Source organism: Colias eurytheme, chromosome 11, assembly GCF_061535395.1.
Source record: "Colias eurytheme isolate Ceu_HAF_F1 chromosome 11, ilColEury1 Martin Lab GWU primary, whole genome shotgun sequence".
Classification (NCBI taxonomy): domain Eukaryota; kingdom Metazoa; phylum Arthropoda; class Insecta; order Lepidoptera; family Pieridae; genus Colias; species Colias eurytheme.
The window spans coordinates 11,038,999-11,066,323 of record NC_142990.1 but is presented as its reverse complement, the minus strand read 5'-3'; the positions used below and the strand labels follow the sequence as shown (position 1 = coordinate 11,066,323).

Sequence of the window (27,325 nt, the reverse complement as noted above, 5' to 3'; positions counted from 1 at the left end):
ATACCTCAATAAATTAACTTGCATTTTTGTATCTACTTCCTAATAAAATCTACGGAATTTTTTAAACCGGTGTGAATAAATTTGCATTTCACTTTCGGTTTTAAATAAATGGACGAATAAGATGAAAGGTACTAAAATATTATATAGATACTTAGGCTAAAAAAACCTGCTTGTTCTTTTTTTTTTGCAACTGGTTTAAGCGAACCAATTCACGAAATTATTGTATTGTCACAGATCATCTTCTTTATATATAAAAATGAATCGCAAAATGTGTTGGTAAGCGCATAACTCGAGAACGGCTGAACCGATTTCGATAATTCTTTTTTTATTATATTCCTTGAAGTACGAGGATGGTTCTTATGTAGAGAAAACGTAAACATGTACCACGGGCGAAGCCGGGGCGGACCGCTAGTTGATAATAATTGTACAAAGTTTGAATTAAATCTGTCTATTTAAAAAGGTCAAAATCGAGTCTAGGAGAGTCTGTTATACACAAACATACAAGTATAGCTAATAAAAGCATGTAAAAAAAACACCTAGGTACATCTATACTAATATTATAAAGCTGAAGAGTTTGTTTGTTTGAACGCGCTAATCTCAGGAACTACTGATCCGATTTGAAAAATTATTTCGGTGAGGCTATAATAGGCTATAATATATCATCAAACTAAGACAAATAGGAGCGGAGCAATGCGGGTAAAACCGCGAGGTACAGCTAGTAAATATACAAGCAATAGTCAGCAGATGAGACTTTACGCAATATGAATCACGCATATATCTGAATAACTATTAAAAAACTTACGACAATTTCATCGGCAAAGTTCTAGGTCATATTTTTACGAAACACTATATCTCAAGGCTTCTTTCTTATTATAAAGAATACAGTGCTTTTATATGAGTATTGTTATGGACACACTTGATTTTTTAAAGGATTTTTCCTTATCGTTGCATGTTCGAAATGGTTTATGTTATGTAGTTAGATATAAGTTACATATTAAGTTATATTGACAAGCGAAAGCTTAGTATGGGATCAGATCGTGGTGTGTGCGTGAAAATTGTCTTGAAATATTTATTACTAGATTTCCGCCCGCGGCTTCGCCCGCGTTTTCAAAGGAAAACACGCATAGTTCCCGTTCCCGTGGGATTTCCGGGATAAAACCTATCCTATGTGTTAATCCAAGTTACCCTCTATATGTGTGCTAAATTTCATTGTAATCGGTTCAGTAGTTTTTACGTGAAAGAGTAACAAACATCCATACATCCATACATCCATACATCCATACATCCATACAAACTTTCGCCTTTATTATAGTATTAAGATTAAGATAAGATAAGATAAGATTTATACCTACTATTTGTAAGAAAAATCAAACGAGATGTAAACAATAGTAACATAACACTAGTCTAGATTTTAAATGCGTCATAGCTCAATTATAATAGGTAGTGGAAAAATAAAGGTTCTTCACATCCGATCAACCGTATTATATAAACATAGTAGAACCATCTTCCGTATGACTATGATATAATAAATATCGGTATTATTGCAAATAGGATAATTCACTGCGCAGTATATAATATGCATATTTTAACATTTTTCTTCCTTGTTTTAAACATCACTGTTAATCGACAAAAAAAAGGAGGAGGTTCTTAATTTTTCACTTTAGAAAAACAGTCGAATAAAGGTCGCGTCATGGCAATCCCGTCAGGTCATGGAGTAAGGCGACGTTTTTGGTATCCTTGAATCTTGCAAAAGAAGTTTCACTTCTAACACGTGTGTTCGTCACACACGCTCTTTTTATGTTTTTGTTGCTCTATTACCTCAGCACTTTTGACTGGGTGAATCGATTTTGATAAATCTTTTTTTATTTGAAAGCCTGCCATATGTACCTATTCATATTTAAAATTGGTTAAGTTTCGAAAATTTGAGGGTGGTATTTAGTTTTTTGTTAAAAAAAAATATATACAACTGGGCGATTTTTGAGTTTAAAAGGAAAGATTTAAATTTATTTGCACACAATTTGTGATAAAAATTCCTCGTATATTACCCATGTTAGTGTACGTGATACTTACCTACATTATAATATTATATTTAATTACAATATTGCAACAACATTCATCCAGGCGTATAGCTACACATACATACAATCTCTCACACACATACAAAGTAATGTAGCAACAGAATAAAAACAATCACGTAATTGACCACTTTTAGGTATTCAGTTAAATAAGGATAATATTATTTTAAACTACAAATAATTTTGTTAAAATTAATTTTCCTAACATTACATTTTATGAGAAATGAAAAAATAGATGTTGGTCGATTCTCAAATCTACCCAATAGACAGACAAAATTTCATGAGAATCTATCTATCCAGTAGTTTCGGAGGAGTATGGTAAATATCATTGTGACACGAGAATTTATTATACAGGGTGACTGCAGGTAATTTGACGTGATCCTTCAAAGGGGTTATACTAGAGGTCATTTGCAACAAATTAAGTCCAGTTAGCCAGGGCTCAAAAATGGATGGTTATTGAGCTATGACGGAATTTGATATGAAAATTTTCTGCCTTTTTGCCAAAAACAATTAATTATAATAAAAAAACTACTACACTGTTAACATTCAATTGATGTTTTTTTGAAAGCCGAAGAATGAGCGAGTAGTTTTAAAAAAAACTTGCCCAAAACTTGCATCACCTCAAAAAGAAAAGGATCATAGCTCAATAACCATCCACTTTTGACCCCTGGTTAGCTGGACTTAATTTGTTGCAAATGACCTCTAGTATAACTCCTTTGAAGGATCACGTCGAATTACCAGTCACCCTGTATATTATGTATCTACATCCATACTTAATATTATAAATGCGAAAGTAACTCTGTCTGTCTGTCTGTTACTCAATCACGCCTTAACTACTGAACCAATTTGCATGAAATTTGGTATAGAGATATTTTGATACCCGAGAAAGGACATAGGATAGGTTTTATCCCGGAAATCCTACGGGAACGGGTTTTTCTTTGAAAACGCGGGCGAAGCCGCGGGCGGAAACAAGCGAAAGCCTTTCTAACAGATATTCCTTTTCTAACGTTTCCAATAAAGGTACAATGGTTATGAAGCATGAAAGCCTACTTACCTACTTGTCAGTTGTCCTAACGACAGCTGATCGTCAAAGATCACGTAATGAACTAGAAGGAGCAAGTAAAATATTTTTATTAAAAAAATCGTGTCATGCTCTACGATAATTTGATTATTATTGGATTTAGTTGGATTTCATATTAATAACGTTTTTTTTAGTTTTTTATTGTTTTGTTTAGTTATAATGCAAGTAATCAGATGATTACTTGCATCACCTAGATGGGTGAGATAGTAAATTAGACTTTGAAGATAAATAAGATTTCAACATAGAATAAAATATGAAATTATAATTAATCAATTATTAATCGCCGTCTGCATGTGATATATTTTAACATCGTATATATGATACATTATTATATTATTATATTATTATTATTATATTATTATATTATATATTTAAATCTTTTTAAACATCCATATTAAAACCTTATAAAATCAGAAAGAACTGCGACAGTTTAAGTGTATTTCGCTCAACCCGACACACAATCGCATGTGCTCTATCCAGTACATTATATCCATTGACCTGTTCTCTAGCCCTGAATTACCTTCAACTAACCCTAATACACTGACCGTGTCTTACTGGTATGAATTGTAAAGGAAAGTGTAAATAATCTTATGAACTATGTGTGGAGTCCCGTATCCCCGTAGTGGGGTAAGGGGCAGATGCATTATGCATACATCTGTTTCACTGATCGATTTTCTTTAGGGACAAGTAGGTGATCAGCCTTCTGTGTCCTACCAGACCGAGACATTTTTTTTTCTTCGTCTCCACCGGGAATCGAACCCAGGACCCTCGGTTCTACGCTCACGCGTCAACCACTGTACCAAGGAGGCGGTCTGAACGAGCGGTATGAACTATGGCTTAAGCCGAAATCGGAGATAGGGCTTGAATTACATGTAGATATGTTTACCGATACGCTTTATAGGACACGATTTTTGAAGTGAAACTTCTTTATCGGGGTTGGAAAAAAATTTAGTGTAACATTTTCTCGTTACGCGTGACATTTTTCCGTTACGCGCCATCTTTTTCTTATCCCTACCACGCGTGATTCGTATTTCTGTAAAGTTGCATATAGTAAATTATTTTTTGAAAAATAAGGTTATAAAGAAGTTTCACTTCTTACGTGTACACTAGTACACGCACACAGTTTTTTTAAGAGTTAAAAGGGTTTGATAGTGTTTGAATATGGAATTTTATGTGCAGATTTAAAGAAGTAGAATTGAATTGAGGTATATTTGTGCAATTTTATTTAGTAACTTTTGAAAGTAGCTATACTTTTTTTATATTTATCTAGATAATTGTACCTAGATAATTAAAAAATAGTAGTAGCATCTCTGGGAAGACATAAATTAGTATGTGAGGATAGAAAAGTATTAAAATAGGTACTGGTAATTTTATATGAAATATAATATTTTAATGTTTCAGAAGAAGAAATCCATTATAAACTAGTTTGATAACATTTTATATCACCATATATTTTATATCATTTTTTATATATACAGTGGTGGTCACATAATTAAAGACACTAAGAACATTTTATACTACCCAAGACACTTCTCTCAAAATTTTTTTTTACACTACCATTGGAACTTGTTAAATAATTTTAAAATATTCATGTATGTGTTGTCTAATGCTAAATTAAATTTTATCTACAAAACTTGTCGGTTTGTTAGATTTTATTCGGTTCATCCTTACTACTAGCAGTTTTAACCTAGCAAAGGTCTGGCCATATAATTAAAGACATTAGACTCGCTTATAAGAAATATAAAAAATTATTATTTTAATGAGATTATTTTTACAACACAAAATACCTGACGTATTTACAAAACATTTTTACACTTTTCAATATTTGGTTGCATATTCTTTGGCAGTAATGACGGTTTACATCTCTTGGGCATTGAAGCAACTAATTTTGTTCAAGTTGCATCACTAAATTGGTTCCATTCTTCGAAAATGCTTTGCAAAGGTAGTCGACGTTTGATGATCGCTTTGCCGCGACTTCTTTCTTTCTTGATTTCATAAGTTTTCGATCGGATTTGAATCCGGACTGTAGGGGGGCCAATCCAAAACAGTTACAGATTGGTTCCTTAACGAGCACTTCACTACTTTTGCTGTGTGCTTAGGATTATTATCGTGTTTAAAAGTCCAAACAACAGGTAAATTTTCATCTGCATAGGGCAGCATGGATTGCTCTAAAATATACTTGTACTGGAATTTATCCATGTTGCCTTCTGTCTTTTTGATAGGTCCAACACCAAGTCCAGAAAAACAGCGCCACACTTTGATATTTCCACCCCCATGTATGACTACTTTTTAGAGTATCTTGGATCCATTTCCTTATTGAGATGGCGTCTTACATATTGTTTTCTGACAGAATTAAACATATTAATCTTAGTTTCATGCCAAAACAGCACATGTTCCATTCTCGTTCAGTCCAGTGTTCGTATTTTGTAGCAAAGTGAAATCTTGCCTTCACATTTTGTTTTTTCAAAAGTGGTACTTTCCGAGATACCTACTCTTCAGTGCAAGTTTTCCTCACACAGTCTCCGTCTAATTGTCCTTGCAGACACCCCCTTCAAGCCTGCTGCACCATACAACTCTGAACTGTATCAGTTCCGACCCTTTAAATGGATCGTTTTAGCCAACAACACCATTTTTGAATCTTTCGGCCGAGTAGTTTCACTTGGTTTTGCTTTTCTGAGTACGTTTTCGGTCGTGTGGAACATCTTGACATGTTTTATAGCATTCATAACCATATCCTTGGAACAGTTTAAGTATCATGGAAGTTAAAAATATTTTTTCTTGTGGACGAGTCGCAACTCTTGTTTTTAACCATAATAATTGATATTAAAACTATTAAACGTATGAATTTTAATTTTAAAAGTTAAAAATACCCAAAAAAATTAGAGTGTCAACGATTTATGAAATTACGCGACAAAACGAAGTAAAGCACAATGCCGTTTCTTTTTATTTATAAAAATAATAACTCATTTCTTTTGTCTTTAATTAAGTGGCCAGCTACACGTACGTTAACAAAGTTTGTGTTACATTCCCACAGAGAGCAAGTGTCGAAACTAACAAGGAATATAACTATTTTTTGTCCCTCATTTTAAAGAACATATTGTCTTGTATGGTTTAATAAAAATAATACTAGATTAAATACCTTTTTCAGATAATTGTACTTCCTAATGTAAATCTTTTATGGTCAATTCGGGGGTGTCTTTAATTATGTGACCACCACTGTATGTATTACGACTGACCGGTTGGCTTGGTTGGTAGTGGCCCTGTCTTCCAAGCCAGAGGTCGCGGGTTCGATTCCCACCCGGGGCAAATATTTGTGTGATGAACAAAGATGATTGCTCTGTGTCTGGGTGTTAATTATCTATATAAATATTAAATTAAAAATTATATATGTATGTTTATCAGCCATCTGGTTTCCAGAACACAAGCGAAACTTTAGTATGGGATCAGATTGTGCCGTGTGTGAAAATTGTCCTGAAATATTTATTTATATATTTATTTATTACAATATACATTATATTGTATATGAAAGAGAACAGTTCTAAATATAAATTATTAAGGAATTTATATTTAATAATTAATAATGTTAATGCACTTAATTATTCATATCAAATCATTAAAATACAAGGAAATAATAAGTACTAATGAAAATTAATGACCTGCTATGGTTTATCCAATTTATATTAATTTATAGGAACATAAATACTTTCAATTAATCATCAAATAATTAACGCACAGGAATCTAGATCTAGAAATATCTTAGAATTGTCATAAATATTACATATGCTATGCCCTGTGGTTTTACCCGCATTGCTCCGCTCCTGTTGGTCTTAGCGTGATGATATATATACCTTTAGCCTTCTCGATAAATGGGCTATTTAACTCCGAAAGGATTTTTCAAATCGGACCAGTAGTTCCTGAGATAAGCGCGTTCAAACAAACAAACAAACTCTTCAGCTTTATAATATTAGTATAGATAGCTGCCATCCTTCATAATATTATTATATCATTACATAGTATCAGACAAAGTCTCTTCCCGCTTTCTCTATGTTTGTTTAAATCTTTAAAACTGCATTGTTTATAAGTTTTATTAATAATGTTGAATCCTTCCAAGCATTCTAATGTGCTAATGTACTGTATACTTAAGTCTTTAATAACAAGCCATTTTTAACATCATGACCAGACAGTGTAGTTTTATCTCATTATAATATAGTCGCTTAATACAAATGTTATGTTTTAAATTTACATATTTTAATATCTAATATAATAATATGACAAAAGTTATAAAAATCTTAAAACACACGTAAACTACATTGCCTATTACGTAGTACTTACAGATGCCATACTTTTTTGGTAATTATTAACTAACCCGAGACAGCAAGGACTAATATCGCTTATTTAATAAATAAATAAATAAATATTTCAGGACAATTTTCACACACGGCACGATCTGATCCCATACTAAGCTTTCGCTTGTGTTATGGAAACCAGATGGCTGATAAACATACATATATATATAATTTTAATTAAATACTTATATAGATAATTAACACCCAGACACAGAGCAAACATCTATGTTCATCACACAAATATTTGCCCCGGGTGGGAATCGAACCCACGACCTCTGGCTTTGAAGGCAGGGCTACTACCAACCAAGCCAACCGGTCAGTCAACCGGTCAGTTATTAAAATTAAGACAGTTTTCATAATTTGTATTTTTAGTAAGTTTTATTCGCTTACATATAATTAAATATTTCCACATTATAATGTACAAAGTACGTTTTATTATAAATTTATATTTTAAATGAATATGCATAAACAAAATTGAAATAAAAAAGAATGAAGCTATTATTTTTTATTCAGGAGCATATTCTCTTCTGATTATTACAAAAAATAAGAGTATTTGATATAATTGCATGTTTTTATGATGGTTTTTAATTATATCATAAACTATCTGCGCTCCGCGGTTTCACCCGCGTGGCTCCGGTCCTGTTGGTCTTAGCGTGATGATATATAGCCTATAATAACCTTCCTCGATAAATGGGCTATCTAACACCGAAAGAATTTTTCAAATCGGACCATTAGTTCCTGAGATTAGCGCGTTCAAACAAACAAACAAACTCTTCAGCTTTATAATATTGGTATAGATATAGCAACCATTTTTTACGATTTTTACGTGCATCGTAAAAAAACAATGAAAAAAAGCATTGTAAACAAAAAGATAAATTTAATGAAACCGAAACATAATATTATCTTTGTTAGTTTTTTCCATAAAACACATTTTTCCATAAAATCATGTTTAATCTTTATTATATTTTACATTAACCGTACATTTTAAGTAATTATTGTATTTTTTGCAGTTTCTTTAATTGTATTAACCGACATAATGTTCAAGCTGAATTTTATTCAATAAAAACTTTTGTTAAATTTTTCATTCACTTGTGTGTGTTCTGTTTAAATATAAATGTTATGTTATATTATATTACTAGATTTCCGCCCGCGGCTTCGTCCGCGTTTTCAAAGGAAAACCCGCATAGTTCCCGTTCCCGTGGGATTTCCGGGATAAAACCTATCCTATGTGTTAATCCAAGTTACCCTCTATATGTGTGCTAAATTTCATTGTAATCGGTTCAGTAGTTTTAACGTGAAAGAGTAACAAACATCCATACATCCATACATCGTTACAAACTTTCGCCTTTATAATATATTTATTATTTATTATATTATTTATTATTTATATTATATTTATATTTATATATATTTATATTTATATTATATAGGTTCCGTATATTAAAGAAGATATTTCGTAAAACTACCAATTATTTTTTAATATTATTATCTACCCTGGATCTTAATAATAGAAGTCCCTGAAATATATATTAAGAGTGTTCCATGTATTTTATATTGTAAAACTAGCTTCCGCCCACGACTTTGTACGTGCATCTCCGTTTTTCCCCGTTCCCGCAAGAATTTCGGGAAATCCTTTCTTAGCGGATGCCTACGTCCTAACATCTACCTGCATGCCAAATTTCAGCCCGATACGTCCAGTGGTTTGGGCTGAGCGTTGATAGATCACTATATCAGTCACCTTTGAGTTTTATACAATATAGATGAACAGGGACAGATCACATGTTTTTTTTTTCAATATCAACATTTATGTAAATATATTATAGTTACTAAAACCATAAATAATACATGAAATGAAATTGAGAATAAACTAATAAGTCAATATTTAAAAATTAAGAAAAAGTATATTGCATATTTTAAGTTCGTACTTGACTGTCAAGTGTCAATATAAAATTAAAATGAGATGATTTTACTTGATTAATTGAATGCAAAATGCAGCATTTTATTTATAACTAATAATATTTAATTTAGGTCAGTCCGTGATAAAGAATAAAGCAGAAAAAATAATATAAACCTATTTAATGAAATATGGTCAATAATTTAAATTCCCTCTAATAATAACGTATTAATTACATGCGAAACACTTTCAAATTAATATTGGTAATATGCAATTATAATAAGAAGCTTAGTCAATAAAAAAAATTAAAAAAAAAGGTACGAACTCTGAACTTTTGTCGTTTTTGCAAAAAATCGGTTAAAATAAAGAAAGCAGTGATTACGGCATTCGATTCAATGCAATTTTTTTTAATTTTACCAGTTATTTGAAAATATTTTTTGTAATCCAAATAGTATTTTACTTTATTGTACGCCATAGTTAATAAATAATTTAATTAATAACGTTAAAGTAGCTAAAATGCAATGCAAAAATCCTTTGCATTTCAGAACTTAAACCTTTCCTTATGTAAATTACCTAAATCATTATTTAAGTTATTATATTATTATGCTATAGTTCTGTTATTATTGAGTCATTTAGGAAGGACCCCAAAATACAGGCTGTCCTAGTTTGGGGTCCAAATGTGACATGTTTGTACCTAACCCACAAATTGTTCAATAAATGATTTTTTATTTTGATTTATTTGATTTGTTCTTTTTATTGTTTCCATACTAGATAAAAACAACACGTTCGTAACTCCTTGTGTACATTTTTTATTATGCAAATAGTAATAAAATTTATTATCAATGTACACGTAACTTCGTTTATTTTCTATTTAAATCTCTTGAATCCCTAAACTCATTCGATTTTATATTCATTATGGATACTCTCAACTCACCATTCATCTTATAATCCAAATGAAAACACTGACTTCACTGCGGCACAAAGCAAGAACGACAAGAGCCTCCGTGGGGCTGCGCGCGCGCTCGATATCTTAATGCAACCTGCGCGCACGAACATAACATAATAAGCTGACAATTCATACGTATGTCATGGATACGTCACTCGTGTTGTAATTGTTTATCGATAGTGTGATCGGACAATTGATTGTGTGAATTGGGACCTTTACGGAGAGCGACTAATAATCACTACATAGCATAAACCAAAGTCGCTGTCTGTCCCAACACTATGCTGATCTTTTAAATTACGAAACAGATTTTGATGCGTTTTTTATACATAGAGCAGTAATCTAGGAAGGTTTTAGTACTTATATAATTTGTCAAGTTTTAGACAACGCAGGGGATACCACGGGTGGAGAACTAGTATAAAATATATCACAAAAAGTCACGGGCATTGTAGATAGTGTTGTCGGTCTTTGAGAATGGCAGCTAAAAGATGGCAAAAAGAGTAACTAGATTGAAGTCTACGCACGAGGATGCTGAGGGTGTAATTTGATAATAGGCACTTTTCACAATGGGCGGCGTTGACCCAACAAAATTTTTTGTTGATGTTTGCCGCCATTACGGCGATTAGTTTAGGAAAAAAAATTAACAATGACGGCCGATCATAGACATTTAGGCCCTCTACAGTCTACACTATAGCGATTGCCGGTCGCCCAACGCTACATTGTGAAGAGAGCCCATAATAAATAGCTAACTATTACAGTGGTATTTTGATATTACTCACAGGCACTGAGCTTGCTTTTAATAAAATATTAATTATGACTATTAATCAAAGAGTTCAGCACAGCGGATATTCACAAATTTTTGCTTAACTTGGACTACCTTTCATTATTGATAAAATAGTTTTTATTCAATTTCAATCGGCGGTCAATCTCTGTGATAATATAATAAAGCATTGATACCGCCAACCCGCACTAGGCCAGCGTGGTGGATTATGGCCTGTACCCTCATAGAAGGCCCGTGTCCCAGCAGTGGGAACGTATATGGGCTGATGATGATGATGATGACGCATTGATGGCTCTATTTCATACTCTTTGAATATTCCCAAACTATGAATTATGGGATTCTGTTATTGAATTAAAAAACCAATGACTAGGGTCATCTTACTACAAGGTTGGATTTATTTAGCCGAGGATCGAAGCAAAGACAAGAGTATTATAATACTAGCTTTCCGCCGGCGGCTCCGCCCGCGGTTTCAAAGAAAAACTCACATAGTTCCCGTTCCCGTGGAATTTCCGGGATAAAACCTATCCTTTGGATAATGAAGCTTTCGAATGGTGAAAGAATTTTTAAAATCGGTCCAGTAGTTTATGAGCCTATTCATTACAATCAAACAAACAAAGTTTTCCTCTTTATAATATTAGTGAAGATATTATTATCTGTTAAAAAGGATAAGGTTTTACTATAATGGCAGTGATTTAAAAAAAAGTAAATTCCTCATTTACTTTTATTGTAAATGTACACAGTACAACTACATAAGCATTTTAATCTATACATTACAAAAACATAATTGCATAGAATAAGTTCACAATAAAGGCCTTTTGCTTTTTGTTTTCTTGTTTAATAAAAACCATCAATCCGTAAAAATGTATATTCATTTAAATATTTTTTGTAATCGTCCATAATCCAAGGGCTATTTAGTTTAAAATGAAAATCCATACTAATATTATAAATGCGAAAGTAACTCTGTCTGTCTGTCTGTTACTCAATCACGCCTAAACTACTGAACCAATTTGCATGAAAATTGGTATGGAGATATTTTGATACCCGAGAAAGGACATAGGCTACGTTTTATTGCGAAATAAGTACCACGGCCCCACGGGCGAAGCCGGGGCGGACCTATAGTGTATATAATATTTTTTCAGAAGTAGCCTTGAGCTGACGTCATTAGTTCATTACAGAATATAAAATCCAATGGATTACAATTAAGTAAGTAGTATATGTTTGTAATTATTGAAAACTATAAATCATAATTAAACTTAGAAATTGAGTTTTTTTGGAAATGTATGTAATTGCATATGAAATGTAAATATTATAATTACACTTGCTTACCGCCCGCGGCTTCGCCCGCTTTGTCTAAAACCAAATAAATTATATACTAAAACCTTCCTCTTGAATCACTCTATCTATTTAAAAAAACCGCATCAAAATCCGTTGCGTAGTTTTAAAGATTTAAGCATACAACATAGGGACAGAGAAAGCGACTTTGTTTTATACTATGTAGTGATGTAAAAAATTAGAAAAATCAATGATTAATTCTAATTTATCGACGTCTATGCAAGGATCTGTCTAATCCAACAGATGATCCCGACCAAAAATCTTTAGAAAGATCCTTCCGAAGAAACGATAGTTTTAAGTAAATGGCTATTCGAAAACTCTTGTAAAAGTTTACATGAAAAATATTTATTTTATAAATATTATATAAGTAAGTAATTAATGTTATTTATATATTTTTAATTGCTCTACTCTTAATTTTGTGTAAGTTTTTCAAAATGATAAAAGTTTGTATCCTTAACCGATTGAGCCCCGAACGGCCCGATCGGTCCACGACACAATAGATTTTCTATTGTGTCTGTGATTCCGGGGCCTGAGTTAGGTGCGGTTTTTAGGTGAATGAGTGACAAAGATGTAAACAAAATTTACATTCTTTAGTAAGCTTGTAGGAAGTAAGATGATATTTCAATTATATAGTTCAAGATTCATAACGGAAACGGAAATTCCTCTGAACTTATAATTCGGTATAAAGTGCACGGTCGTTAATAAACATTTCATAAAAGCCAACGGGTCAGTGAACTTTGACAATCAATCCATACTTATACTTATATATATATATGTACATAATAATATTATACTTATATACTTATTATATTATAAATGCGAAATTAACTCTGTCTGTCTGTCTGTTACTCAATCACTACTGAACCAATTTTCATGAAATTTGGTATGGAGATATTTTGATACAGGAGAAAGGACATAGGCTACTTTTTATCCCGGGAAAATGACGCGATCCTGGAAATTCCACGGGAACGGGAACTATGCGGGTTTTTCTTTGACTACGCGGGCGAAGCCGCGGGCGGAAACCTAGTACTATTATAATATTACTATTAAAGAAATATGACTCTCGGCTTTTTATGGGTATTATCCTTTTTAATCCTACAAATTTTATTACATATACGACAATTTTTGTGGATGGATGTATGTGTGTTTATTACACTTTCACGACAGTACTGAACGGAATTAGATGAAAATTTACAGTATTGTAGGCTATACATTAGAATAACACGTCATGACTAAAAGTACATCATATTGTGGGTTCGTCCGCAGGTGAAACCGCGCGGCACAGCTAGTCACCACAACTTAAAACTTTAAAACAAAGTCGCTTTCTCTCTCCCTATATCCCTATATCTTGTGTATGTATGCGGAAAGCTAGTAATCACTACATAGTATAAAACAAAGTCGCTTTCTCTTTCCCTATGTCCCTATGTATGCTTAAATCTGTAAAACTACGCAACGGATTTTGATGCGGTTTTTTTAATAGATAGAGTAATTCAAGAGGAAGGTTTTAGTATATTATAATTTATTATGTTTTAGACAAAGCGGGCGAAGCCGCGGGCGGAAAGCTAGTATTAATATAAATTCGAAAGTAAATTAGTTTGTATGTCTTTCTTTTACGTCGCAACCATTATTTAAGATTTTTCCTTGTTTGTTTAGATTAATAATTAATTATATATTATGTATCTTGTTTATACAGGAAGCTTAGAGCCAGTTCCAATGCAGGATTATATGCAAAAACACTTAACAATTTCGTTCTAAAACGCAAATTAACAAATGCATTACATAATAAACATAAATTATTTTAACAATAATTTGAATTTGAATGCTAATGCAATCAATTTATTACGTTTTTAATTAATATCATGTAGGTAACTTTCGTTTGGCAAGATCCAACTGGTACCAAAATCGTCACCTAACTCAATGACGTGACACCATTGTCATGACGCGACCTTGAAATTTTACTCTCAAAGCGCCTAATAAGTTTCACTTCAAAAATACATACATTGCATGTATGCAGAATGAAATTGTCAAGGACATATTTCCGCAGAATTAACTGGAGCAAAAACAAACATAGAGGTTATATTTGTTATATATAGGTATCTTTTGCGACATATTAAATGCGTTGGCCTTCGTTTAGATTCATTATGTCAATCTATACTATAATATTAAAAAGATGAAGAGTTTGTTTGTTTGAACGCGCTAATCTCAGGAACTACTGGTCCGATTTGAAAAATTATTTCGGTGTAAGATAGCCCATTGATCGAGAGAGGTTATAAACTATATATTATCACCGTAAGACCAACAGGAACGCAGCAATGTGGGTGAAACCCCGGGGCACAGCTAGTGAAATATAGTGCCTACTACAATAGAAATTAAATTCTATAATCCGATTTGAAATTACTCTTGCAAATAACAATTAGACTGTGAAGAGGTACCAAATTAGATATCTTAAGTCTTACCTAAATAAGATGGTTATAATGAAAGAGGTAATTGCAGGTTTCCAAGATTTAAAATATGCAAATAAATGCAAGTGGTGTTGCACTTGATATGATTGTTACATAGTAGGATTTTGAACTCTGTCGCGGAAGAATTCCAACAAATACCCGCGGCCCCATCATTAAAGCGGCTCGACGGAACACAGTGGGGTTTTAGTCGGTAAGAATCCGACATAACCCACGGCTCCTTCCCCGGGGGCCGTGGGTATCTTTGGAAGATTTCCCCACTATAAAAAAAAAAAAAAAAAAAAAAAAGGATTTTGAACTCTCCATGTGGAAGATATATCTTAAAATTGATTTAAGTATATTATCCGTGAACTAATTACGTAAATAAATAGTATTATTTAATGCATTGAGAATGATTTCGTCATTATAAATCGCTACATAGTATAAAACAAAGTCGCTTTCTATGTCCCTATGTCCCTATGTATGCTTAAATCTTTAAAACTACGCAACGGATTTTGATGCGGTTTTTTTAATAGATAGAGTGATTCAAGAGGAAGGTTTTAGTATATAATTTATTATGTTTTAGACAAAGCGAAACCGCGGGCGGAAAGCTAGTAGTATACTAAACTAAACTTTTCTCATTTTTTAGTTCAATAGAGGTGACCTACTTGTATCACCTCCCTGTTTTGTCTGTTTTACCACGGATAAAACGACGGGCAAAAACTTCCTTCATAGTTAATTACAGACTTTTAGGGATCGAAATCAACAACAAAGTTAAAGCTAATGTTTGTTCTCCAATATTTTCATTCCAAATCTCATCGAAATCGGAGTTGTCGTTTAGCCGAAAGCGTGAATGAAAAAAGTATTTTGCAATTATAATATATGATCACAGATAATAATCTATCTATATGTATACGTATTATATAAAAATAAACCCGTTTTCCTTGGTCACGGCATCACGCGTGAACGGGTGGACCGATTTCGATAATTCTTCTTTTATTATATTCCTTGAAGTACGAGGATGGTTCTTATGGAGAGGAAACCTAAATATTACACGGGCGAAGCCGGGGCGGACCGCTAGTATATTATATATTATAATATAAGAGCTAGCTAGTAAGAAAGTGCGCGGGAGACTTTTTTATCAGCCCATAGAGTTGATGGGAGAGACAAAATAGTTGCGGAGACAAAAGTTGCTCTTGCGCGCTAGCCTCTAACAATAGTAGGTGTTTACCTTACTAACGATGCACCGGAACAAACATGTTTAAGAATTGCAAGTAGTTCGCAAAAAATGTGCCAATGCATACAATAATATGTAATATTTTCAAGGGCTTTAGTGCACCTTTCCCCCAATAGGCTCACAGATTCAGTTGTTTTGCGATTTAGCAATTGTGTCAAGTCAGACTTGTTTTCACGGCTAACACGATGTTTCAAAAGAAATAAATGCGCATAATTATAACCTTTTTAATGATATTTTGTCACATTTCTATGTGAAGTTGGGTATAAACTAGATCGTGTCTATAGGATAGGGAAATTTGGGATTGAAACTGCATGCAGGTGAAAACCGCATGAGAAATTGCGTATTTATTAAATGTTGGTGTGGACTGTGGATATGCGTATTCCTTGCACTGTTAAATTATGAAAACCAGTTTTCTATCGTGTTTATTATAAGATATGAACAATCACAGAAATGAACCAAAATATTTACTTAAGTATTTTTGGTAGAGCATAATAATTAATAACCGAAATATACATTAAGTTTTAATATTATGCGATTATCAATTTTGGAAAGACAAAGTTGTTCTATTTATTTGTTTAAACCCAATACAACTCAATATGAATTTTTCTTTGTATTTTATTAAAAAACTTAAAGACAGGCATTCCTAATATTAGTACAAATTGGATGTTATATATTATTATCACAATCAATCCATACTAATATTATAAATGCGAAAGTAACTCTGTCTGTCTGTCTGTTACTCAATCACGCCGAAACTACTGAACCAATTTGCATGAAATTTGGTATGGAGATATTTTGATACCCGAGAATATAGGCTACCTTTTATTGCGAAATATGTACCACGGGCGAAGCCGGGGCGGACCACTAGTATCAATATAAGTACTATAAATTAATTAGGTAACTGATATTGATATGTTTTTAATTCCTTATTAATTGTATTACGTGGGAGAGGAATTTTTCATTAACTATTAGTGTGATATAATAAAGATTAAAATATAGAGTTATAGAGATAATAAATGGAAAAACACTGTATCCTTTAAAATTTCGACGTTTTTAAAGATAAAGGATCAGGATTTAGAAGAATAAATAATAATAATAGTTTAAAAAAACTAAAAAACACGCTTTTAGTTCGGTTTTCTATAAAACGCGTGTTTTTTTATTTTTTTTTTTAACTATTATTTATTTTATCAAAATACTGTATTGTCATCGGTCCTAAATAAATCTACAAAGTTTGAACGAAATCTGGCCGTTTAAAGTGGGTCAAAATCGCGCCCAAAGAAGTCGGTTACAAACATACAGGTGAAGCTAATATATAAAGCGTGTAATAAAAATGTTCAAATTATTTATTTTTGTCTTATCTTCACTGTTGCAAGTTTAAAAAAAAATTCTAAAAAGCTTAGCTTTTAACAAATTATTACCGAAATATTTGCAAAAACATTTGTTCGTTTTTACTACGAACTTAATAATGCATCAACTTTTGACATTTTGTTGTTAGATTACTGACATTTTCGTGTAATTAATTTTGTTTGTGTCTCTTCTATTCTGTTTCGTCAGCTTTGTTAAATGATTTTAGTTCAAATAATATAACGCAGAAACAACATACTATTACCCGCTGCTTTGCCTCTAGCCGTCTTGTTTGTTATATTATTAATCTCATATTATCAAGTAATTTTCAATACAAGTTATTACCATGTATTTCACCGTCTATTGTCCTAGCAGGAAAGATCCAAAGTAGGCAATGGTGTAATAGTATAATATATTTTAATATCTAAATGTAAGGCATAGGATGGAAAGATGTAATACGTAGGTATGTAACATAATCACTCAAAAACTACTGAACATATTTCTGTGAAAATTTGCCATAGAGTTGGATGGTAGTCTGGTAGCACAAAAGCCTATGACGGCTTTTCACACAGATAATCATTGATATTCAAAAGCTTCTCACTTCAAAGATATTTTAGCATGTTTTAGTCGCTTGAAATAAATACTTTCATGTAAATTAGCGACTTCTAACGTTCAATTTAAATGTTTTGTGTCAAGACTATCCAACCACGGTTGGCAAAGTTAATTTGTTTTTGTTTTACGATCCCCTGTTACAAATGAGCGGTATTTTGGCCTTACATAAACTGGACAACGGCAACAAAGTATAGGAATATTATCTACCTATAGGTGTGTAATTATAAGTCATTATGAATAGTAATTACCCTACCCTCTATGTAAAATAGACATTAGAATAAAATACACTACTTTGAATCATGGCAAAATCTTTATTAAAAAAGAATAAGAAAAACACGCTTATTGGGATCATATTGTTAAAAAACGTAAATTTTCACGCAACCAAGTATTTATGTTGGATTTTATTTCAGTGTTTAAAAAAAATCTTATCTATAAATGATGAATGATTAAATGGATACCTAATTCTAATTTCACTAACTGTAATGCCTAAAGATAAAACTGCAGTGCTACGTCAATCAATCAAACACTAATTTTATAAATATACATATAAAAAATTATACTCTATCACATAAGCATTTTTCCATAAAGTGCCATCTAGGTTTGTATAGTAAATCAAATTTGTATTATAGTTCGCATTTATGGCATTTATATAAGTAATACAGAGTTAATACCAATAGATGTCGCTAAAATTAAATATGAATGGCGTCATTTTAGATTGACTGAAGAAAAAAATGTTGTGTGGTTTTATGAAACCACGGTAAAAGTGAAACTGTTCGAACGGTTCCGAACACTGCTTTGTGTAGCGCATGTCGCGTGACGGTCGGCTGCCGAGTAGGTATACCTACTCGGCAGCCGCGATACACGCGACATGCGCTACACAGACCAAAAAGTTTGAGACGATGTAATAAAAGTTTCACTTTAAAAATATAATAATAGTCATGTCACTAAACGTATATTTTAATTAAAGAATTTATATAAAACTAGCTTTCCGCCCGCGGCTTCGCCCGCTTTGTCTAAAACATAATAAATTATATACTAAAACCTTCCTCTTGAATCACTCTATCTATTAAAAAAACCGCATCAAAATCCGTTGCGTATTTTTAAAGATTTAAGCATACATAGGGACATAGGGACAGAGAAAGCGACTTTGTTTTATACTATGTAGTGATATAGTAGAGCTCAGTGGTAGAGCTAGAGCCATTGCGTTTCTCTTGAAATTATAATTGTCAATCAACATTAATTGACGCATACTTGTTATCCTTATTAATTTAAATGAACGCCTCTATAGTAGGTAGTAGATACTACCAAACGTGGCTTTTAGAATCGGTAGAACTTCTATTAATACATATAATATTATCTTCATCTCTAGACTCTACCGAGCTTAGTAATATATAAAATCGGAAAGTTAAATTATAAAAAAATAGCAAGGCAAGGGTCATAATGTTTACCTATTTAAAAATTATTATATAAATGGATGTGAACCATGGACTTAATAGAAAATTCACTGATAATTATTTTGACCTACGACTGTCACCTATGCTACAAAAATAAATGATTACACTAGCCGATTTATGTAATGACGAATAACAAGCGAAATTCGCAAAATCATCAATGTAAATAATTAATTAGGTAGTAGTAGTAGCCCATGATGCTAAATGTGGATTTACTCGAGCGTCACGGGAACCTATTAGAATTGGTAGATTAGACCATAGCGAGAAAAAAGTTCCTATAATGTTTTAACTTTTAGCGGTGGGGAAGTGTTTCTTGATTTTTTTTTTGTTAAAAAAGAAAAAAATTGGCTTGGAAATACTCAATCGCGTTAGATATTGATATTTTGCATGCTCCAGGACGTCACTGAAATAAAATATACATTAATCTGAATATTTAAGTGCGATTTAATCGCTATGAAGAAAGGGAAAAAAATTAAAGTAATATTATTCGAGCGCATCAGATTAATATATGGGGGGGTTAATTACAATATAAGAAGTCCCCATTTCGCTAATCTGACGATTAGAGCTCAACCTTAGGGAATTATGGATTATTCAAAATTTCCAGCGGGGCCCCTGAGCGCACCCACCAACCATAACTGCTCATATTGACTAGAGGTACTAATGAATAGCTAAGGTACTTACCGTCCCTTATAGTAATCTGACGCGCTCGAGTAAATCCCAAAATCCCCTCTTGGGCTCCCCTACTATAGTATAATTACTACTACAGCGGCGGGGAGCCGCTGGAGTCAGGCCGGTGGTGATCGGTCGTTATGGAAATCTTTGGGGGAGACCTATGTCCTGCAGTGGACGTCTTGAAAGGCTGGAATGATGATGATGATGAGAACTAGTGATATTTGGAGCGTTATAATTTTGCAGACAAATCTTTCTTAACGGTAGGTAGAACATAGTAAAGTATAGTGTGTCCTAGTAGGACACTGATTTATTTAGGGACCTACTACTTGGTGATCCGCCTTGCGTCCTGCCAGACCGAGACGTTTTTTTTCCTCGTCTCAACTTAAATTTGAACCCAGGATTCGGTTCTACGCTGACGAGTTAACCGCTGTACCATAAAGAATATGGATTATATGTTTTTCTAATTCGTCCAATTTTTTAAATAAAAATGTATGACGACTGTATGTATGATGTTTAGTGTATTTTTGAGTAAGCGAATGAATATTTCTTGCTTTTTATTTCTAAGAAGGTTCTGAAGGATCAATATAATAGGATAAATGAAATAAAGCTTTCCTGGGAAATAAAACAAATTCAAAATAAATAAAATGTATAATATTAAAGCGATGTTTTCTTAAATCTAATAATACGCTAATCTACTTTCTTTGAGCACTTATTATTATTTTCTTCAGATTGATTCTTGTACGTCTTCATGTAGAAATCAGTGAATAAATAAACAAATAATAATAAATTTCCACACACAAGAGTTGTAACTACGTAGGAGGGTTTACATTTGGCTAGCTTGTACTCGGTTAAAAAGTGCGCTAAAATTAGGACGAATTGCACCTGTAAAGAAATAAGAAAAATATAAAGATGAAAAATAATTCTTAATGAGAAGATAAATATATATCTAATCTAAATCTATATTTAATTCGAATAAATAGCTCACAACGCGTGGTCACAGTAAGATGCATAACGAATTTAGTGTTATGGCTTATTAAATTAAAACGCTTATGCCGCTTGGTAACAATCACAGAAAGATCGCAAAGAGCAATTGGTGTCGTTTCTGAAATGCTTTATGACCCCCACGCGTTGTGGTAATGAAGAAAAGCCATGACAAGTTCTGTACATTACATTGGTTTGCAGACAGACAGACTTTTATTTATTTATTATTTTTATTCTTCATCTTCTTATTACATATAAATCTCGTGTCACAATGGTTGTCCTCAATGGACTCCGATTATAATAAAATTCGCACACCATGTGCAGTTCGATCCAACTTGAGAGATAGGATAGTTTATGTAGGTACCACGGGCAAAGCCGGACGGACCGCTAGTACTAATCCATACTAATATTATAAATGCGAAAGTAACTCTGTCTGTCTGTCTGTTACTCAATCACGCCTAAACTACTGAACCAATTTGCATGAAATTTGGTATGGAGATATTTTGATACCCGAGAAAGGACATAGGCTACTTTTTATTGCGAAATATGTACCACGGGCGAAGCCGGGGCGGACCGCTAGTATATTATATACTCTAAGTTCTACAATCATAAACTTATCAATATTATATCAAAATGAATTGTAGGTACAAATATCAGCGTGGCTCTAAGCCATCTTTTCCGGGAAACCTTTTATTTCTTGAAACATTTTAAATTCCAAATAACTTACCAATTGCATTTTAGTGATATACTTCTTCCACCATAGATACTTCGCTAGTTCTGGATATGCAGACAGCCCATAATACGCATACATAACAATATGGACGTACGAATTGATAGTCCCCAAGAAGACAACCGCATTTACATTAGGTTCATACTTCAATATTGCCCAGGTGCTCAGAACGGTAAAGGAATGATGGTATATGTGAAGGAAGCTCGCTTGGTTGTACTTCTTGCGGAGTATGAAGAATATCGTGTCGAGGAGTTCTGTTATTTTTGCCAGGAAGTATGTGTATGTGCCTATTGTAGCCTGGAATAAGAAAAGGTTTGATAAAATATAGCCTGATTCTGAAAAATTAAAGCATGATAAATCTACAATGATAAGATAATTTTTAGTCTATCGAGTAGGTAGTTTTTGACTTATAAAATTAACAAAAAATCGAATCTTTCTTTAGTATCAATTCTAACAGATATCACTTTGAACAGCGTTTACGTTTTTCACAAAGGTTAAGATAACAATTGGAATTAATTATACCATGTAACTTGCTTAGTTGAAATGCTTAATAATAGGTAATGAAATAAAATATTAAAAGTTCAGGCAGCACAATTTTACATTGAATATTAATAATAATCCATACTAATATTATAAATGCGAAAGTAACTCTGTCTGTCTGTCTGTCTGTTACTCAATCACGCCTGAACTACTGAACCAATTTGCATGAAATTTGGTATGGAGATATTTTAATACCCGAGAAAGGACATAGGATAGGTTTTATCCCGGAAATCCTACGGGAACGGGTTTTTCTTTGAAAACGCGGGCGAAGCCGCGGGCGGAAAGCTAGTACCTAATAATTCATAATAAGGCCGTGCTTGTATTTGATTATGATTTATATTCTACCTAAATTTTAGACCTTGATTTTAATGTAAATACTTAATTATTGAACTTTGTACTGTTTAAAATTTATTTGCTATCCTAATTTTCTTTGTTCATAACTTAATGAATATTTAATTATTTAGGCAGCAATCCAGTAATACTAGAATTCTACAAGCTATGAATTATTTGACGCATATTGTGATTAAATATAGGTAGGTACAAAACTACGGTTGTAAAAAGGACATTTGACACAATATCACTTTTTGCATTGCTACTACGAATTTAGTCCTACTGCCTGTTACGTCTGTTACTACTTACTGTTATTTTAAAGATATCATTCATAGGGACAAACAGACAGCGGGAAGAGATTTTGTTTTATGCTAAGTATGTAGTAATAACAGTAAACTCACAGTTTTCTTTAAATCTGCCTTCTCCATTATACATTCAGTCTGCAATACTCCAGTATTCCACAAAAATGTTGTTCCCTGAAAACGAAAAATTGACAGTGATTATTTTTCCGACCCAAATATCGACCAATAGAATTGCACCATTCGACGTCACGTGGTACAACCTACATGGTATTATACTGATAATTTTTTGAAAATTTTCTCTGGTCATTGACGTCAAACTGACAGGTTCAATTCAATTGTGAAATTATTGGCCGACATTTGGGACGGAAAAATAATCTCCCGAATACCACACGAGCTTCAAAATTATCTGGCATTTCCCTCAAGGTTCCCTGCAAACAAATAAAGTCGTCAAGTTTTTCAGGAAAAATCACTCGCGCTTCGCGCTCGTCATTTTTTAACCTTGACTAAAAACTTGACTCCTTCATTTGTTTGCAACGAACCTATCGGAAAATACCCGATAATTTTGAAGCTCTTGTGGTATTATAAGTGATTATTAGGTATGCAGTTTACACTTCAATAATTTCACGTTTCTATTTTTTTTGCATGCTGTATTATTTTATAGGGTTTTCCACCAAAGTGGAATTATTAATATACAGTAAGAGTCAATAAGAAATTTTCAAATTCATATAAGTAGATGAGTTGGTGTCTTTTGGCATCCATACAGTGTCGATTTTTCCATTCGACATTACGATTCTTTATATAAACTGAAACTTTTATTGTGCTTGTTTATTTTTCTTGATGTATGCGCTTGATTTGAAAATATTTAAAACTGTCATATATAAAAACAGCTATAATTATGGACCCTCTTCACTATGGGCAGCGTTGGGAGAGTATAGGCAATCACGATAGTGTAGAGAGCCTAGTCTTTTCTCGGCCATGAATGTAGTTGTTTATTCATAATCGCCGTATTGGCGGCAAACATCGACGAGCATTTGTTGGCCCAACGCTGCCCATTGTGAAGAGGACCCATTAAATAAACCTAATCATAAAAATGTTCACTCACTTGATAACATATAAGGAAAGAGATCATTACTTGAATCACATTATATACCCCCAATATATTAATAAGGGGGTAAGGGGATCTGTTCTTCATATACATAGGTCCTAGTTTCAATACAAAGAGCCAATACGAGATCATGATCGTCATCACGGGTATGGGAGACCCCATGAGGAACCAATTGTCGACGCCATTGCCTGAAAATAATAATAAAAAATCATTTTCAATAGTGTAGAAAATTTGTTTTACTTTACTTGTAAATTGAGTTGAGGTTTGAAAACGTAAATAAGATCCCACCAAAAACATTTTCATGTCAAATGTTGCCAAGACGAGCCCATATGACTCGCACTGTCAAAAAGTTATCAGATCTCATGTAGAGCCAAGCTTCTAACACTACACGCCCTAACTCTACAAGGCCTAACTTCACAAACTCTACACGTTAGTCAAAATATGTGGCTTGGCCATTTCGCTACATTCACATCGGCGTAAGGTGAAATAATTTGGAAAATCCAAAAGTGCACGCCTCATAATTTTTTTTAATAACTATTTATTAATTATTATTTTTGTTTATTTAATAACAATTAAACCACATCGAATCAGACCCTGAAAAATGAAAGGGTTCTATTCCTGAGCATACTCAAGCGTAAGAGAAAAAAAAAGACTCGATTAGTAAAGTATTTCGGTCGCTATCGTGTTAACAAGAAAAAGGATCCGCACATACAGACACACGGACGTCCAAGACAGAACTTTTTTAAACTGTTTTTTAACTAGTTTAAATAACAAAAATGACATCAAAAATATCATGAACGTTAAAAATAATGTTTTTTCTTAATATGTGTGTGTATGTATTATCTTACAAGTGCAATGTATGATACATAAAGACATTTTAAGTTTGAAAAATCAGATGTTTTGCGCGAAGTGACAGTAGTACCCACCTCAACGCTTCGCTTATGAGGCGTGCAAAATTAATTCACTGTTCATTACTTTTGTGTTATACAATAGTTCTTGTAGTAACGAAGACGAGAATAATCATGTATGCAAAAAATGTAGGTAATTTTGTCTTCTTTGAACCCCTCATAGACACTTTTGTGATTTAATAACAATTGAGAAGTTATTTATACCAAATTTTAGCACCTTTAATTCAAGATGGCGGCTAGCGCCTGGGTCCGTCAAGGTCGAAAACTTGGATTTTTATTAACCTTTCATACCTAAAAAATATTGTTTCAAAACATTTTCTACGCCACCTTTTGTAGAGCAGAGGTTTTTACATTTCCCCACAGACTGGACTACCATGTCATTCTCTAAATTAATTTTTACATTCGCAATAATAAAGCTAGAGACAGAGAACAATAATTATTCATCCTATTTACGATAATTACTTTCAAAATGAGGGTTGTTGTGTCACATTATCTCGGGTATTATTATATTTTTAGTAGACCGCATTCCGCAATTTGCAATGAATACTTCACAAATTTTTATTTATTCTCTAAGTGTGGCCCGCGGTTTCAACTGCATTACGCCGCTCTTATTGATTTTAGCGTGTACACTGTACAATGTACATATGTATAAGTTTACAGGGACAGTTAGTGTTATATAATTTGGCAATTGTTTAATTCCGTCAGTCAGATCATAAATAAATCCAATAAGTCAAGTAGTAAGTATTCAAATCTAAATAATAATTTACATTTAAAATTGGAAATTCTTAACCTTTATAATTAGGTAGGTACATTGTCCACCTGTCTGTCCAGTGTCCACGTTATACATTTTTGTATAAATATATTTTTATGGATGATAAGAATAATTTTGAAGTTAATTTGGTACTTATCAGAACATAAGAAGCTTTCAAATAACAATAATTGAAATTGATGGTTCAGTAGATACTATTTTAAGTGGTTTATTACTTTATCGTTTTCTGAATCTCCTTTGTTGGATCATGGTTAAAAATAATAACTATATTGGCATAAAGATGAGATAAAAAATCAATTAAATTATAGAAGTAAAATCTTAAATTATTTCAAACTATATAGTTAGGTAACTAGTATGATGAATCGTAACAACTAACATTAAAGTAAATAAAATTTCTCTCTGTATCTGCCATCTTAAAAATATTTTAAAATTCCATTTTTATTCTGCTTTATTGCGGACTAGCTTTCCGCCCGCGGCTTCGCCCGCGCAGTTAGAGAAAAACCCGCATAGTTCCCGTTCCCGTGGGACTTCCGGGATTGCGTCATTTTCTAGGGATAAAAAGTAGCCTATGTCCTTCCTCGGGTATGAAAATATCTCCATACCAAATTTCATGAAAATTGATTCAGTAGTTTAGGCGTGATTGAGTAACAGACAGACAGACAGAGTTACTTTCGCATTTATAATATTATTATGGATTGTAAATTTTATATTTTGGTATTTTTATCTATATTAAAAATGTAATTTGTTTTAAGCATTATAAATACCTCATAAGGTTTCTGTTGTTTTGTATTTTGGGGACAGTAGGTAAACAGGGTCATAGTACCTACATAAAGAAAATTTTAATTTTTCTGATTTACAACTACCATATTTCAGTCTTTATTCATTTTATTTATTTATTTATCCTTTATTGCTCTTAGATAACATAAATATGAACTTAATCTAATTATAAATTAAAACAAATGGCGGTCTTATCGCTAAATAGCGATTTCTTCCAGACAACCGGAGTACGCAAGGAAATTAGTTAGAGGAGAGGGATAGGGCAGAGCATAAATATAATATGTAAGAATATAATATAAAGATATGTATAAATATAATATATATATTCACAAAAGTATAGGAAAGAATAATTAAAGCCATAAAAACTTTAAATTTATTTATCTAATTTAAAAAAATGTCTTATTAAAAACAGCACTAAAATGCATGTCATTTGGTGTTTACTTTAATAATTAATAAGTATCGACTTATGTGTCTAGAACATTTTTATTTTTTTGTAATAATCTTTCAAATTGAACATTTCATTCAGACTTCCAGTGTTAAATGCATAGTATCTTTTTTTTAGCAGAAGAAATTCCCGCCAAAATCTAAAATTAGATATAATTATAACTCACCTTTGTCCCATTGGTATTTATAGATTTTCGTTTCATTGACGTCCATATTGTTCGGCGACAACACAC

At 32.5% G+C, this 27,325-nt stretch overlaps 2 protein-coding genes across 2 annotated transcripts in view; both read right to left on the bottom strand.

Moving 5' to 3' along the window:
* The window catches only part of LOC149904870 (very long chain fatty acid elongase 7-like), a 51,014-nt gene extending 40,523 nt beyond the window's left edge, over positions 1-10,491 (bottom strand). Inside the window, exon 1 of the mRNA XM_090106959.1 lies at positions 10,331-10,491. Within this exon, the coding sequence (XP_089963085.1) occupies positions 10,331-10,337 (7 nt within the window). The 5' untranslated portion in view covers positions 10,338-10,491. The remainder of the gene's footprint in view (positions 1-10,330) is intronic.
* Positions 10,492-20,835: 10,344 nt separating this feature from the next.
* Positions 20,836-27,325, bottom strand: LOC149904869 (very long chain fatty acid elongase 7-like). Its single transcript, XM_090107404.1, has 5 exons — positions 27,260-27,325; positions 24,192-24,382; positions 23,189-23,263; positions 21,915-22,214; positions 20,836-21,088 (listed from the first exon to the last, which is right to left on the bottom strand). Exons 1-5 carry the CDS (start codon positions 27,303-27,305, stop codon positions 20,894-20,896), a joined length of 807 nt encoding a protein of 268 aa, XP_089963530.1. The 5' UTR covers positions 27,306-27,325; the 3' UTR covers positions 20,836-20,893.

Excerpts from the sequence above, each read along its gene's own strand:
- LOC149904869 (XM_090107404.1), bottom strand. The coding sequence starts at position 27,305 with ATGGACGTCAATGAAACGAAAATCTATAAATACCAATGGGACAAAG. Across the intron at positions 23,264-24,191 it reads CTTTCCTTATATGTTATCAA|GGAACAACATTTTTGTGGAA; the intron begins GTGAGTGAACAT and ends TTTCGTTTTCAG. Across the intron at positions 21,089-21,914 it reads ATATCACTAAAATGCAATTG|GTGCAATTCGTCCTAATTTT; the intron begins GTAAGTTATTTG and ends ATTTCTTTACAG.